At 38.5% G+C, this 16,310-nt stretch overlaps 1 protein-coding gene across 4 annotated transcripts in view; it reads right to left on the bottom strand.

The window, feature by feature from the left end:
- Nucleotides 1-186: 186 nt before the first annotated feature.
- Nucleotides 187-16,310, bottom strand: part of Ube2u (ubiquitin-conjugating enzyme E2U (putative)) — a 59,938-nt gene continuing 43,814 nt past the window's right edge. For 3 of the 4 annotated variants that reach the window (XM_013020562.1, XM_013020563.1, XM_013020564.1), the window contains 3 exons: nucleotides 1,614-1,708; nucleotides 634-637; nucleotides 187-459 (listed from right to left, as the gene is read on the bottom strand). In XM_013020562.1, coding sequence (XP_012876016.1) covers nucleotides 306-459; nucleotides 634-637; nucleotides 1,614-1,708 — 253 coding nt within the window. In that variant the 3' untranslated portion in view covers nucleotides 187-305. The remainder of the gene's footprint in view (nucleotides 460-633; nucleotides 638-1,613; nucleotides 1,709-16,310) is intronic. The other variant, XR_001175220.1, reaches the window with a different exon arrangement.

The raw sequence follows: 16,310 nt of genomic DNA, 5'->3' as shown, positions 1-16,310 counted from the left end.
CCCCCGCCAGACTCTTCTCTCCAATTAGCCACTCAAACACTAGAAGCCGAGCTGTGACTCAAGTGGTGGAGTGCTAGCCTTGAGCGCAAAGAAGCTCAGGGACAGGGACAGTGGCCCCCCAGACCCTGAGTTCAAGCCCCATGACAACAACAACAACAACAAAAAGCAGAGCAACATATGTACTGATGTATACTTGTATTTTTCTAAAATCAAGGTAAGACCAACTTAAAACAAGAACCCAAGTTGCTACAAGAAGCTGAGCTGTGGTTAGAACTGTTTGTTTTTTATATCCTGGAGTTCCATTCTCAATCTAAAGAACCTGCATCTAGAGCAGCACTCCAGTCAACGAGATTCTGTACTTCCTCTTCCCATGTCTCATCAAAGTCTTCCAAGTCATCTTCAGTCTCTTGCTCCCCTGCTTCAGAAGACTTAATGTCACTAGCTGATTCCGATGTAGAACCTGAGTTGGGAAATAGAATAAAAGAGAAAGCGAATGGATTTAGCAGGAAAATATGATGGAAAGTGATGTGGTTAAGCACTGGTCTCGGAATGCTGACAATCATCTAAGTGATTTCAAGTAACCTTGAGAAATTCAAGTAACCATTGAGAAAAATTTCAATGTCACTTTCTGCTGAATCTTTTCATTCTTAGCTAATTCATTCATATGAAATATATCTGCCACATACTCACTGATTTTATTTTAGGGAAAGATGTCCGTGAAGCATAACAGTAAAAAGGCAGGGGCTTAGATGTTGTTTTAACAAAATGAATTATAAGGGTTCACCATCTAATTGCCTATTTTCTAGGTCTTACTCAAGTTGTATCATACAGAGTCTCTACTTTAGAATTTGTTTGATTTTAATCTTAGAATAATTTGGATAGTAAAAAGTAATAATAAATTTTGTCTTGATTTATATGATCTAGGTACTGCCAAAGAATTTCTTTCTAGTCATACCTGTTTACTAGTTTGTGCTCAGTTAGGCAAACAGAGCCTAATAAGTAACAAAATCAAGAGAGTTTTAAGAGCCCAAGGCATGTCTTAGTGGCAGAATTACCTGCCTAGCAAGTGCAAGGTCCTGAGTTCAAACCCCTTGTACAACCAAGAAAAAAAAAGTGAGGGATTTACTAGAGAAACTAAAAATTATTCAGGTGTGATAGGTAAGTGGACTCAGGAAAAGAGGGTCTGGAAAGCTACATGTCTGGGAGTCTAAAATCTATTAGCACCTGCATTAGACTGATTCACTCAGATGGACTGGGAAGTCAGTCAGGCACTAATACATATACATACGTAGAAGTACTCATTATTATTATTTTTAACATTTTGGAACTTAGTTTTAAATTTTAAGTTGCATTTTAACCAATTAAAAAGGGTAGTATACTTAAAAGTATAAGAGACCCAATTTTTTGGAGCTTCAACTCCGATGTGAGTGGTTTACTAAATTAATTTTGATAGAAAAAGCATTAAAGGAGAACACATACTTTAAGACTCTCACATTCAAACTTATTTAGCTGAGTGAAAACTTCAACTTATTGTTATGAATCATAATTTAGTTCTAAACAAACAGCAACCACACACACAAAAACAACCTTCAAACAATCTGAAGCTAATTTACTTAGAGATGGGCAGGCAGAGATACTTTCAGCTCTATAGTTGACTTCATGAGTCATTCTATTTTCTCTAGCAAGCCGACATTTGGTGGTAGCAAACCTGCAAAGAAAGCAAGAAGAAAGCATCTTAATTCCCAAAAGAATTTTGGGAAGTATGTTTTGGGAAGTGCACAAAATAAATAAAAGTGAGAAAAATAAATCAAGTAAATTAAATGGACTTTGAATGATGGGTTTTAAACACGGTACATTTCTGATTGCTCAATATTAGGTAATAGGTAGATACTAATTTAACATGTACTTCCCCAAAGAATAGTAATCAAGAAAGCAAAAAGTAACCCAGGGAAATTTCTTCAAAAGAGATCATATTTAGGACAAAAAGCAAACTTTAACAAATATTAAGAAATTGAAATAATATCTTGTGCATCATTAGCTCACACAGATAAATTGGAAATCAGTAGCAAGAGAAGATACATGAATACATGGCTATTGAATGATACACTTTTAAGTGATCAGGGAGGATATCTTTACAAATCCTAGAACCAAATTTAAAGGAAACACAACTTACCAGAACCTTGGGATACAGAAAAGGCAGTTTCAAGAGAGAAGGCTAGAGATGTGAGTGCCAACATTAAAAATGCAGAGGCCAGGCACTGGTGGCTAACACCTATAATCCTAGAGATTTGAAGACTTGTGACTTGTGACTTGAATAAAGCCAATCAAAGTAGTTAAATCCAAGAGATCCTTATTTCCAGTTAACCAGCAAAAAGCCAGAAGTGGAGGTGTGGCTTTGAATGACAAAACTAAGGGAGAATATAAGGCCCGGAGGTCAAGCCCCAGTGTCAGCACAAAAACAAAATAAAACAAAATGTTGAAACATTTCAAATGACCTAATAATATACCTATTTTTTTTAAAAAACCAGAACAAGCAAAACTCCTAAATAGTGATGAATAGAAATAATAAAGATAAGGATGGAAATTAGTAAAATAAACACTAAAAGAATATAAAGGATCAATGAATCAAATAGTAGGTTCTTTGGAAAGATAAAACAAGGTGATAAAACGTTGGCCAAACTACACAAAAGAAAGAGAAGACCCAAATCCCAAATTAATTTTTTAAAGGAGAGATAATGATAAGAAATGACACGGAAATCCAGAGGTTTACTAGGGAATATTTTGAAAACATATTCTAATAAATTAGAAAATTGAGAAAAGGTTAAATTTGAACATATATGGACTACTATCAAGAAGATATAAACAACTATATCTCTAGTGAGATTAAAACAATATTAAAGAATCTCAATGCAGAAAATCAGACTATATGGATTCCATGCTGAATTCTAGCATGGTTTTATAGAACTAATAGTAAGGCTTCTTAAAAGGTAAAAGGATTCCATAAAAGGTAAAAGGAAAGAATGCTATGAACCTCTTCTCATTTTTTTGTTGTCAGTTGTGAGGCTTGATTTTAGGGCTTGAGTGCTAGCCTTGAGTTTTTTTACTCAAGGCTAGCACTCTACCACAGTACCACTTCCAGTTTTCCATGCCTGGGCTAAGACTTTGAACTCAGCCTCTTGACTAGCTAGGATTACAGGCATAAGCCATCAGCACTCAGCTATAAAACTCATTTTATGAAGCCAGTATTAGCTTGATTCCAAAACCAGATAAAGATACAACAGAAAAAGAAAACTACAGACCAATTTCTCTGATGAACATAAATGTAAAATTTCTCAATAAAATACTTGCAAACTAAATTTCATAATATATTAAAAAGATAAAACACCATGATCAAGTTAGTGTTATTGCAGGCATGCAAGGAATGCAAGGATAGTTCAACATATTCAAATAAAAATCCAGGACAAAAACCTCATGATCCTCTGAATAGATACAGAAAGGCTTTTGACTAAAGTCAACATCCCTTCATGATAAAAGTCCAAAGGAATCTAGGAATAGAAAGATCATGTTTCATCATAATAAAGACTATACATGACAAACCTATGAGTAAATAGTAATATATACATATATTACTAACTGGAGATTATTACATTAAGTGAAATTAGACAAACAGAAAGACAAATATTGAATGTTCTCTCTCATGTAGAGAATCTAAGTTTATTGTTTTAAAAATGTGAAGGCAAGAGGACTGTAAGAATGTTTTTGTTGTTGTTGTTATTTGTTTTGTTTTGTCTTTTGTTGGTCATAGAGCTTGAACTCTGGGTCTGGGCGCTATCTCTCAGCTCTTCAGCTCAAGGCTAGCACTTTACCACTTGAGCCACAGCACTACTTCTGGCTTTTTCTGCTTATGTGGTGCTGAGGAATCAAACCTGGGGCCTCATGCATGCAAGGCAAGCACTCTACCACTGAGCCACCTTCCCAGCCTAAAATATATTTTTATTGCAACAAGAAGGGCATCAGCTGGGTGAGGATACAGAAATATGATATATATATATATATATATGTTAAATCAAGGATATATACACATATATAAATGGAAAACTAAAAGCTTTTCCTCTAAAATTGGGAATGAGATAAGAGTGTCAACTCTCTCCACTCTTGTTCAATATAGTGCTTGAATTCTTAGCCAGAGTAATAAGGCAAGAAAAAGAAATAAAAGGCAATACTAAAAAGAAAGGAAGGAATTAAATTATTACTAATTGCAGATGATATAATCCTATACTTGAAAAACCCTAAAAGCTTGACTCAAAACACAGATTTTTTTTTTGTCATCTGAATCACTGTTTAAATTGCTAACAAGAACATTACAATAAGAAATACATTCTTGTATAATCTTTACAAGTAGAAGCCTGTTTGGGCAAAAACCCAGTAGTTTTTATATCAGTAAGCAATATCCTGAGAAAGAAATAAGTGAAACAATGCCAGTCACAATAGTCTAAAAACATAGATGAATACATATTGAGGAATAAACTTAACCAAGGAGGTGAAAGACTTATACAATAAAAACTATGAAACATTGGAAAAAGACACTGAGGCAAACACCAGAAGATAGAAAACTTCCCATATTCCTGGATTGATAGAATCTATGTTGTGAAAATGACTATATTACTGAAAAATGTTCCATAGAATCCATAAAATCTATCAAATTTCCATGGACATTCTTAAAAGGAAAATATCTGGGCTGGGAAGGTGGCTCAGTGGTAGAGTGCTTGCCTCGCATGCATGAGGCCCTGGGTTCGATTCCATAGCACCACATAAGCAGAAAAAGCTGGAAAAAAAATACAATGGGAAACTTTAATGCTCAGTTCTCAGTTCTTGGCTATGATGACATTGTAAATAGCACTGTGCTCTTGCAAAGTAGCAGAGAACAGAGCAGGAGTCACACAACTTCCTGTCTCTTGCTGTGCCCGCCCATTAGTAACCCAGGACTGGGAACCGAGTCCCAGTGGGACTTCAGGGCTTCCTTCTTTCTTCTGGCAAATGATGATCTAATATGCCCTTGGGGATATAGCCTCCTTGGGGATATAGCACCCCCTCGACCTCTCCCCTTAGGGAGGAAATGGACAAGGCCTAAGCCAGCCCACACCTCATACTTCTCTGGCAGTGAGGGAAGAGGAATGGGGGTGAAGGAGAAAAAGGAAAGGGAGAGGAAGCAAGAAGAGGGGAGGGGAAGGTGGACAGGGAAAGGATCGGTGGAGTGGTAAGGAAGGAGGAAGAGAAAGAGAGAGGGAAGAGGGAATCCATTTTCATAGATTAAAAAAAGAAAAGGCTCATATGCACTTTTGACTCATATCAAAACTGCTCTATTTCTGGAGCAATAAGGGGAAGCTGCCTTAAGCTATGGCATCTGTAACATAACCAGGATCCACCGAAGTCTATGCTGCAACAACTCTAAAAGTGAAGTTTTAGAGCTAGCCAGAGAAAGAGATGGATTAAGTAAATACCCACAAATAAAGACCAAAACCGAAGAGCGTTTTGTTTTTCTTTTAAGTCCAAAGAACTGAAAACTTAGTGGGAGAAATACTTTCTGAGACTGAACGGGCAGCTCCCCAAGCCAGAGCAGTCCTATTTATGTTCCCATACACCCTCCCTACCCCCGCCCCAGCCCTGTGCATCTATGTAACCCCCCGCCCCCCACGATCCTCTGATTTGCCCTCTCCCAGCCCCAAAGCCTTCCAGAGGCCTGCAGACCACCTGGCAGGCCTGAGTTTGAATTGCAGCTTTCTTCATAAATGTGTAACCTTGAGGAATTTAATTTTTATTATCTAAATTTTTCTGCATACCTTCCTTATAAAATGGAGATAATCTCTCATTTTCTGGACAGTTTTGCCTACAAATGGAAGAAATTTGGAATGGCTGGCTACCATAGGCATAACAAGCTAAAGACAGGGCTTTTAGAGCTATCTGAATACTTTGTGTGTGTGTGTATATGTGCTGGTCCTGAGGCTTGAACTCAGGGCCTGGGTACTGTCCCTGAGCTTTGAGCCACAGCTCCACTTCTGGCTTTTTAAAAAAAAATTTTTTTTAAGGGGTGGTGGTGGTGGTGAATAGGAGATAAAAGTCTCACAAACTTTCCTGTCAGGGATGGCTTCAGATGCGATCCTCAGATCTCAGCCTCCGGAGTTGCTAGGATTACAGGCATGAGTTACTAGTGTCTGACTATTTGAGCACTTCTTGAAGTTCTAAGCTCTCTGCCTCTAACATCCAAGCAGAGACAAAATGAATTGCCTGGCAGAATTATTCTTATTTGCTTATCATGATTTACTTTTCAGAGCTTTGTGAATTCTAGACATATGTTCTAGCATGGAGACACCCTCAGCCAGAAATTACCTTAAAAGGTATTTTTAAAACTTCTGTTTATATTGTTTCTCCTATCTTTTTTTCCTATTGTTTCTCCTATCATACATCAGGATAGGAGAAACTTCTAGTGCTAGTGCTTCCTTTGGCCACAAGATGGCACTCAAGGTTAACCTTTGGAGAATTAAAAAGCTAGACTGTCTAAAGATAGGTAATTATACAAACCTATGAAAACAATGTTTGGATTAAATTACCCTGAAAGGGTAACACAGATATAACATTAAGTGAATGTAGTCAGATGAACATTTTCTATGTAACTGGAAAATAGGCAAACACACATTAAGATAAAGATTACTCATAATTTTTGTGATCTAAAAACACAGAATCAACACTAAAGCATCTTAGAAATAATATGTACCAACTTCCTAATGTAAAAGACAGGATAGCTGGATGGTGGTAACTCATGCCCATAATACTAGCTAATTAAGAGGCTGAGATCTAAGGATTGCTATTCAAAGGAAAGTTCTTGAGATTCTTATCTCCAATTAACCACCAGAAAGCAGAAAGAAAAGCTGTGGCTCCAAGTGGTAGAGCACTAGCCTTGAGCAAAAAGAGCTTGAGAACAGCAACCAGGCCCTGAGTTCAAGCCCCAGGACTGACAAAAACAAACAAACACCCCCCCCCAAGGACAATTAAAACCAAATTACATTTTCCAAATACAACAGCGTTTTATATTAGTATATGATATACAACAGATTATTTTTTTACAAAGGAGAAAAGAAGATTGTTTAGTAACAAAATTTAATGTTGACACAAACAAACAAATTCACCCATGAAAGGTAGACTTGATGTGTACTTGCAGCTATGTGGATGGAATGTCTACACTCACCTTCATTTTGCACATTTTGTACAAGCTAGTAGGTAAGTAGGAAAAACTTGTTTATCCTCAATGACTTTGGGCAAACTGGTTAATCTTTTTTGTGCTTCTGCACTGTTTATTGGCCAACCAGAGATGGTATCTCTCTCCAGGTCTATAAAAATCTCCTAATGGGTAATGTCAGGGGAGGTGAGCCAGGGAACAAGGCAGCAAGGAGCTGGTCTTGAGGCTGTGCCAGCAAGGCTAGCTAAGTGGGGTGATGTGGCGTGGAGGCTGATTAGGTGTGGCTCTGAAGACAGCTAATGGATACTTTTGTGTGTTGTGCCGCAGGTAGCCGGCAATACCTTGGGAATGGAGGATGTCTGGAGGCATGGATGGTACTTTCTATATATCTCTGTCAGCCAGCTTTCTGTCACTGTGACAAGTATGCAGTTTATAAGGAAGGAAGGTTTGTTTTGCTCATAGTTTTAGAGGTTTCACTGGATTGTCTCTTGGTACCAATGTTTTGGACCTATGGCAAGTCAATAGAACATCATGAGTGTAGGACACATTTTTGTTTTTCTAGTCCTGGGGCTTGAACTTAGGGCCTGGGCACTGTCCCTGAGCTTCTTTTGCTCAAGGCTAGCATTCTACCACTTGAGCCACAGTGCCACTACTGGCCTTTTCGGTGTATGTGGTACTGAGGAATCAAACCCAGGGCTTCATGCCTGCTAGGCAGGCAATATATCACTAAATCACATACTCAGCCCAGTGTAGAGCACTTCTAATCTCATGGTAGCCAGATAGTAAGAGGCAGAAAGGAAGGGGCAGAGTTGCCTGATGTCCCTTTCAAAAACATGCCCTAATGATCTTACTTTCTTCTACTAGGCTTCATTTCTTAAAGTTTCTACCACTTTCCAATAGCATCAGCCTTGATGATAAGCCTTGAGCACATGGTTTTCTGAGGGACACTTAATACCCAGTTCTAACACCTGCTACGTATGAAGAAGATAATTTTCTTTTTGGTCGATCATGGGGCTTGAACTCAGGACCTGGGTGCTGATCCTGAGCTTTTTCTACTCAAGGCTAGCACTGTACCATTTTGAGCCACAGCGCTACTGTGGTGTTGGTCCTTGATTGGAGATAGGAGTGTCACAGACAGTCCTGCCTTGGCTAGCTTTGAATCACGATCCTCAGATTTCAGCCTCCTGAGTCACTAGGATTACAGATGTGAACCACCAACACCCAGCTAGAAGTATTCTTTTCTAAGATTACATTGAATAGACAGTTTCACCAGAATTAATAACTTTAGGAAGCATACTTGCTGCCAGAATTTAGACTACTTATACATATTTTTCTGTTATCATATAACAAATCATTCACCGTGGAGTATGACACATAGTTTTACATGTGCATGAACAAGAACACTGAAAAGAACAGCTTTCATTACTTTCTAATTTAAATCTTTCACTATTTATCTAGAGAAAATAAATGTAAACTATTGATTCAATTCTAGATATATATTTTCCCATATCTCAAAAATAAAGCATTTGCATGAACTCCTAATCAGAACAATATGAAAGAAAAAGAGGCCTTAGAATTAAACACTAAAACCAAATGATTGGTTAATGAATAATTATGAGCTGATTATGGTGACAGTGGATTTCTATTATTAGTAACTAAGATGTGCCAAATTCAAGAATTTGCATAAAATATTCACGATAGTCATTTATATTTCCAGCTTTCAATCGTTATTCTTACTACATCTTAGAATTTTTAATACAGAAAAATAATTCCTACATGAGAACAGATCTGAGCCAGGTGTGATGGTACACTTTTGTAATGCCAGCACTCAGGAAGCTGAAGTAGGAAAATAGTGACTTCAAGGCCAGCCAAGGCTATATAGTGAAACTCTGTGTCAAAGAAAGAATGGATCTTAAATGATTGTAGTTAGTCCTTTTCCAGAAATCACCTGCTTTTGCATTTAATCTCTTCTTAAATGAGGAAAGATGGTAGATCTGTATTTTCAATGAACATTAACTGAATGCCTACTATTTACCAGGGACTATGCAAAGGGTGAAGAATGAAGAGCTATACTAATGCCCTTGACACTTGCACAAATAGAAAAATTTCCACACCATAGGTTCTACAAGAGATAGGAGCAGAGGACTGCAGAACAAGAGGAATACAGGAGCAGGGATAAAAACACAGGATGACAGAACAGAAAACTACAGGAAGAAGCAACTCCAGAACTGACTGCTTGGACACATGGGGATGGAGAAGAAAAAAGAAACATCAGCACAATTGGAATAAAATACATGTGGTCAAGAAGGATGGTGTTTTTCAGCCAAGGAAATTATACATTTTTTAAAAAAGATATTTCAACCTCTGAAAGTTGGGGAGTATGAACTCTCACCTTCCCTCTCCTTAATATTTGTTGAATGCTATGTGCAAAAATCATGTGCTTTTAAATATATGATCTTACTCATGAGATTCAATGTCATGCAACTTTGCAAGGTAGGTAGTATCTCTGTTGGACAGATGAGCAAAAACATTTGGAGAGGGTAAGAACTCCTCTAAGACCTCCGATTCTGAAGCCCCAGCATCTTTGTAAGGCCTTTTCCAAGAAAGGTTTTCAATCTGTAGATCGAATGAGGGTCACAGTAGAAAACACATGATTCAGAGCAATTCCTGTGAGGACTTGCTATATGCTAGACACCCTATTAAGCACATCATCTATTTGGATTTTTTTTGTGCCAGTCCTGGGGCTTAAACTCAGAGCCTGGGCACTGTCCCTGAGCTTCTTTTGCTTAAGGCTAGCATCTACCACTTGAGCCAAAGCACCACTTCCGGCTTTTTCTGTATATGTGGTAATGAGGAATGGAACCCAGGGCTTCATGCATGCGAGGCACGCACTCTACCACTAAGCCACATTCCTAGCCTGCTATTTGGATTTTTGAATGCTCACAACCTCTTTGGTAGGTAGATGTGCTTATTAAGTGCCATTTCTAAATTTTTTATCTTTAAGTAGTTGTACAAAGAAGCTCCCATTCTACAAAACAGTATATGAGTACAAAGTGTCTGACCACATTGTCACCCATCTCTCTTAACCCATCCCTTCTCTCACTTTTTTTCTTTAATTGAGATGAGGTGATTACATAAATTTCACATATTTCACAGTATTGTGGAATAGTGATACTTAGAGTCACACACACATTTTAATGTGTTTGTCATTATCATGTCCATACAGTTTGTGAATTCTATGAGCTTTGACAAGTTATTTTTTTCCACATCAGGTGAGGTTTACGTTTCTTTCCTTTTGCTTAGTGTGGGCTGTTCCCACTTACTCTGTTCCTCCTCCTGGCTTCCCTCTGTTGCGTGCATGTATCTACCATATATATGGTCCAGAACATGGAGTCATTTAGCATTGATATGACAAAATGGGTGGCTGTCCTTTGTTTCTTGAGTCCTGTTTGCCATATCTTCTTGTATTTTGGCCTTAGCATCCACATATCAGGGAGACCATGTGCCATTTGTCTCTTTGTTCTTGGCTTGCTTTGCTCAAAATAATCTGCTCTAGTTCCATCCATTTCCTCCAAATGCCATCATTTTGTCCTTTCTAATGGCTGCATAATATTCCGTTGTATATAGCACCACAATTTTTGGACCCACTCATCAGTAGTGGGGCATCTGGGTTGTTTCCAAATCTTGGCTATTGTGAACTGTGCTGCAGTGAACATGGAGGTGCATGTGTCCTTGTATACTGGTTCCTGTTGCTCAGGGTAGATGTCTAGGAGTGGTATGGCTGGGTCAGAGGGGAGGTCTATATTTAGCTTTCTGAGGTACCTCCAGACTGCTTTCCAGAGTGATTGTATTAGTATACAATCCCACCAGCAATGCAGTAGTGTTCCTCTTTCTCTGCATCCCCTCCAGCATTTGTTGTTGGCTGACTTTAGGATGTGAGCTATTCTGACTGGGGTAAGGTGGTACTCAGTGTTGTTTTCATTTGCATTTCCTTTACAGCCAGGGATGATCATGTATTTCTTTGCCATTTTTATTTCTTCTTCTGAGAAGTCTCTCTTTAGTTCTCTTGCCTATTTCATGATTGGTTTGTTAGATTTGTGAGAGGTTAGTTCCTTGAGTTCCTTGTATAATGTTGGTAGATATTTTTTCCCAATTAGTTGGCTGTCTTTCTAGATTGGTTGCTATTTCTTTGTCTGTGCAGAAACTTTTTATTTTAGGGTAGTTCCATTTGTTCAGTCTCTCTCCAATTTGTTGTGACCCTGGGACTCTGCTCAGGAAGTTCCTGCCTGTGCCTTTAAATTCAAGTGTCTCTCCTACTCTGTCCAGCAGTATTTTCAGAGTATCAGGTTTAATGTTAAGGTCTTTAATCCGTTTTGAGTTGATGTAGATGTTAGTGCATGGTGATAGGCTAGGGTCCACTTTCATTTTTCTACATGTGGCTACCGGTTTTCCCAGCCCCAATAGCTGAAGAGGTTATGATTCTTCTATGTCTTTGGCTCCTTTGTCAAATATCAACTGACTGTACATATGTGGCTCTATTTCTGGGTCCTGTAGTCTGTTCCATTGGTCTTCAGGTCTCTTTGTACCAGTACCAAGCTGTCTTTGTTATTATGGCTCTATAGTAGAGCTCGAAATTCAGTATCGTGATCCCTCCTGTGTTGTTTCTTTTGCCTAGAATTGCTTTGGCTATTCTAGGTCTTTTGTTGTTCCATATGAACTTTTGGACTGTTTTCTCTATTTCAGTAAAGTACATCATTGGAATTTTAATGGGAATTGCATTGAATGTGTATATCAATTTTGGCAGTATAGCCATTTTCACTATGTTAATTCTGCCTATCCAGGAACATGTGAGATCTTTCCATTTCCTGGTATCCTCTATGATTCCTTTTTTAAGGCTTTTATAGTTTTCATGAAATAGACCCTTTACATCTTTGGTTAGGTTAATTCCTAGATACTTTTTTTTTGAAATTATTATGAATGGGGTTGTTTCCTTGATTTCCCTTTCAGCTTGTACATTGTTGGTGTACAGAAAGGTGACTGATTTTTTGTGAGTTAATTTTGTATCCTGCTACTTTGCTAAAGTGGTTTATAAGCTCTAAGAGTTTGGGGATGGAGCCTTTGGGATCAGTAAGGTATAAAATCATGTCATCTGCAAAAGAGATAGTTCAACTTCTTCCTCCCCTATGTGGATCCCTTTAATGTCTTTTTCTTGCCTTATTGCTCTGGCTAACGATTCCAGAACTATACTGAATAGGAGTGGAGAGAGTGGGCATCCTTGCCTTGTTCCTGTTTTTAGGGGAATTGGTTGTAGTTTTTCCCCATTAAGTATGATATTGGCTGTTGGTCTGTCATATAAGGCTTTTATTGGTATAAGGAATGTTCCTTCTATTCCAATTTTTTCCAGAGCTTTTAACATGAATGAATGTTGTATTTTTATCAAAAACCTTTTTTGTGTCAATGGAGATAATCATGTGGTTCTTGACCTTGGATCTGTTGATGTGATGGATTACATTTATTGACTTACGTATGTTAAACCATCCCTGCATCTCTGGGATGAAGCCTACTTGGTCACAATGTATGATATTTTTTATATGTTTCTGGATTCTGTTGGCTAGAATTTTATTGAGGAGCTTTGCATCTGTGTTCATCAAAGAGATTGGTCTGTAGTTCTCTTTTATTGTTGGGTCTTTGCCTGGTTTGGGGATGAGTGTGATATTGGCTTCATAGAATGAGTTTGGGATTACTCCCTCTGCTTCTATTTCTCTAAAGAGCTGGAGGAGTTTGGGTATTAGTTCCTTTGTAAAGGTCTAATAGAATTCCATAGTAAATCCATCTGGTCCTGGGCTTTTCCTTGTTGGAAGGTTTCTGATTGCTTCCTCTAGCTCATTGTAGGTTATTGGTATATTTAATTGATTTAATTTTTTTTCTTGGTTCAGTTTGGGCAATTTGTGTTTCTCTAGGAATTCATCCATTTCTACTAGGTTTTCCTTCCTTTGTGAGTATACAGTCTGGAAATATTTCTTTATAATTGTTCCTGTGGTATCTTTGATCTTATTGATTTGGGTCTCCTTTCTTCTGTTTTTAGTTAATCTTGCCAGAGGTCCATCAATTTTGATTTTTTTTCAAAAACCAGCCCTTTGTTTTATTAACTTTATTTATAGTTTTCTTAGTCTCTATTTTGTTAATTTCAGCTTTGATTTTGGTTATCTTGTGCCATCTAGCAACTTTAGGTTTAACTTTTTTGTGTGTGTCTAGCAGCTTTAGTTGCATCATGAGATTGTTTATTTGGTCTGTCTCTGTTTTCTTGATGTGCACACTGAGAGCAATAAACTTGCCGCTCAGGAATGCTTTTGCTGTGTCCCATAGGTTTCTTTGTGATGTGTCTTCATTTTCATTGAATTATAGGAACTTTTTAATTCCTTCTTTAATTTCTTCTGTGACCCATGTGTTGCTCAGCAGTGTGCTGTTTAATTTCCATGTGTTTGAGTTTTTTTCTACTGTATACCTTGTTATTGAAAACTAGTTTGATTCCACTATGGTCAGTTAAAATACAGGGGATTATGTCAATCTTCTTGTATTTGCTTAAATTCTTTGTATGAACTAATATATGATCTATTTTAGAAAAAGTTCCACGGGCTACTGAGAAGAATGTGTACTGGGTTGTTGTTGGGTGGAAAACTTGGTATATGTCAGTTAAGTCTGTTTGAGATATGACTTTATTTAATTCAGAGACTTCTTTGCCAATTCTTTGGTTGGTGGATCTGTCCTTCCGTGAGAGTGGAGTATTAAAGTCTCCTAGTATTATTGTATTTGGATTCATCATTTCCTGTAAATCTGAGAGTATTTGCTTAACATATTTGGGTGCACCGATGTTTGGGGCATATAGACTGACAATGGTGATGTCCTCTTCTTGGATTGTTCCCTGTATTATTAGTGACCTTCTTTGTCTTTTTGTAGTGATTTTAGTGTAAAATTTATTTTATCAGATATCATAATGGCAACTCCTGCTTTCTTGCTGGGGGCATTTGCATGGTAGATCTTTCTCCATACCTTTACTTGGAGTTTGCTTTTATCTTTGGCTGTGAGGGTGGGTCTCTTGAAGACAGCAAATTGATCTTGTTTTCTGATCCAATCTGCGGTTCTTTTTCTTTTGATTGGTGAGTTGAATCCATTAATATTTATGATTATTATAGAGAGGTATATTGTATTTCCTGTCATTTTATACTTTCCTAAGTTTTTCTTCTTTCCTTCCCTCCTGTGTTTACTAACTTGGTCTCCTAACAATATCTATCTGGTCTGGATATCCCTGTTCTTTAATGGTTTCTTCAGGTTGTATTCCTACTCTTAATATTCTTTGTAATGCTGGCTCATTGTTTATGAATTCATTTAATTTTTCTTTACTATTAAACATTTTAGTTTCTCCCTTGAATGTGAATGGTAGCTTTGCTGGATATACCAGTCTGGGCTGGCAGTTGTTGGTTCTCAGGGCTTGGATGGTACTTTCCCAGGCTTTCCTTGCATTCAGAGTCTGTGTGGAGAGATCTTCAGTGATTCTAATTTTTTCCCCCATTATAGTATAGCTCCTTCTTTGCTTTTGCTGCGTGCAAGATTGCTTCTTTATTGCTAAAATCTAGCATTTTTACTAAAATGTGCCTAGCAGTGTTCCTCCTGGGATCTTGCTTGTTAGGTGTTCTTTAGGCCTCTGTTATATAGGTAAGATTTTCTCTTTTAAGACTGGGGAAGTTTTCAATGATGATCTTATTGAATAAGTGTTGCATTCCTTTATTCTGGTATTCCTCCCCTTCGCCCACCCCAATTATATGAAGGTTAAATTTCTTGGCACTGTTTGCTTGTTCTTGGGCTTCCCTTTGGCATGTTTTGGGTGTTTTTTCCATATCTGTAACTTTTTTTTCCAGTGCCTGCACTTTGTCGTCAGTATCTGATATTCTATTTCCACTTCATTTATTCTATTAACTGTGGCTTACATTGTGGTTTGCATGGAGGAAATTGAATTTTGCATGAAGGAGATTGAGCCATTTATAATTTCTATGTCGTTCCTTAGAGAACTTATCTCATCTTTTAGCAAGGTGTGTACTGTATTTTTGTGTGTATTTCTTGTTTGAAGGCTAGATCTCTTTTGATCTTTGTTCTTTAAATTTCTGATTTATTTCTCGTTTTAATTCTTGAGTCATTGCCTCTATCATCTCTTGGATGTAGCATTTGTCTTCCATTTCTTTTTCGTTTCCACTGGCGTTCTCCCGTGTGGTTGCTGGCCTTTGAGTCTGGTTTACTGTCTTGGCTGTTGATGAATTTTGCAATTATTTGCTGTGATTTTCGCATGTGGATTCAGGGATTGTTGGAGACCAATTCCAGACCCTGATTGTTTTGATCACTAGGTGGCTACCTTTGCCTGGTTCTGGATTTGTTCCTGAATCAATTGATGTAGCTTGCTCTCAGCTCTGGGCTGGTTGAGAGTATTTTACCTGGTCCAAGGTTCTGTTGTGGGAGGGGACTGCTTTCCAGCTGCTGGTCTGACTCAAGTAGGGCTTACTCCTGTTAACTTTGTTGTGGGCAGACACACTCTGCCCTCTGCTGGGGTGCGCACTCAGATCCTGACCAGTCAGGGGCAGGCAGTTAAGAGGGCTAGGGTTCCTGCTTATCCTGGTACTGGTTGGGAGCTGTCCAGAAGTGCTGTGGCAGATGGCTGGTTTTGTGTGCTGTAGGTTGCTGTTCAACTCCATGTTCCTAGTTCGTTGACTATGGGCCATACTGGATGGTGGTGCAGGCTGGGTCTGTTTCACGGTCTTTACTACTGCTTATGCTATCCCATTTGGTGTCACGGGCCTGGGGTTCCTCTCCGCTGCCACCGCTGCCACCCTGCTCTGGGCTAGACTGCTTCCGCGGGCCAGCGCAGGGAGGCACAGGGTCGCTCTGTGAGTCTGGTCCTTTGTTTCCGCTGCCGCCACCTAAGCCACCACTGCCGTTCCAGGCTGGGTTGCTTACATGGTCCTGTGTAGAGAGGCACCACACAGCGCCGCACGTCTGGGGTCATTCGCTGGCACCACTGCATTCACCG

Source organism: Dipodomys ordii, unplaced genomic scaffold, assembly GCF_000151885.1.
Source record: "Dipodomys ordii isolate 6190 unplaced genomic scaffold, Dord_2.0 Scaffold51, whole genome shotgun sequence".
Lineage (NCBI taxonomy): Eukaryota > Metazoa > Chordata > Mammalia > Rodentia > Heteromyidae > Dipodomys > Dipodomys ordii.
Note: the sequence above shows the minus strand (reverse complement) of the source record. Positions and strands in the feature narration are given on the sequence as shown.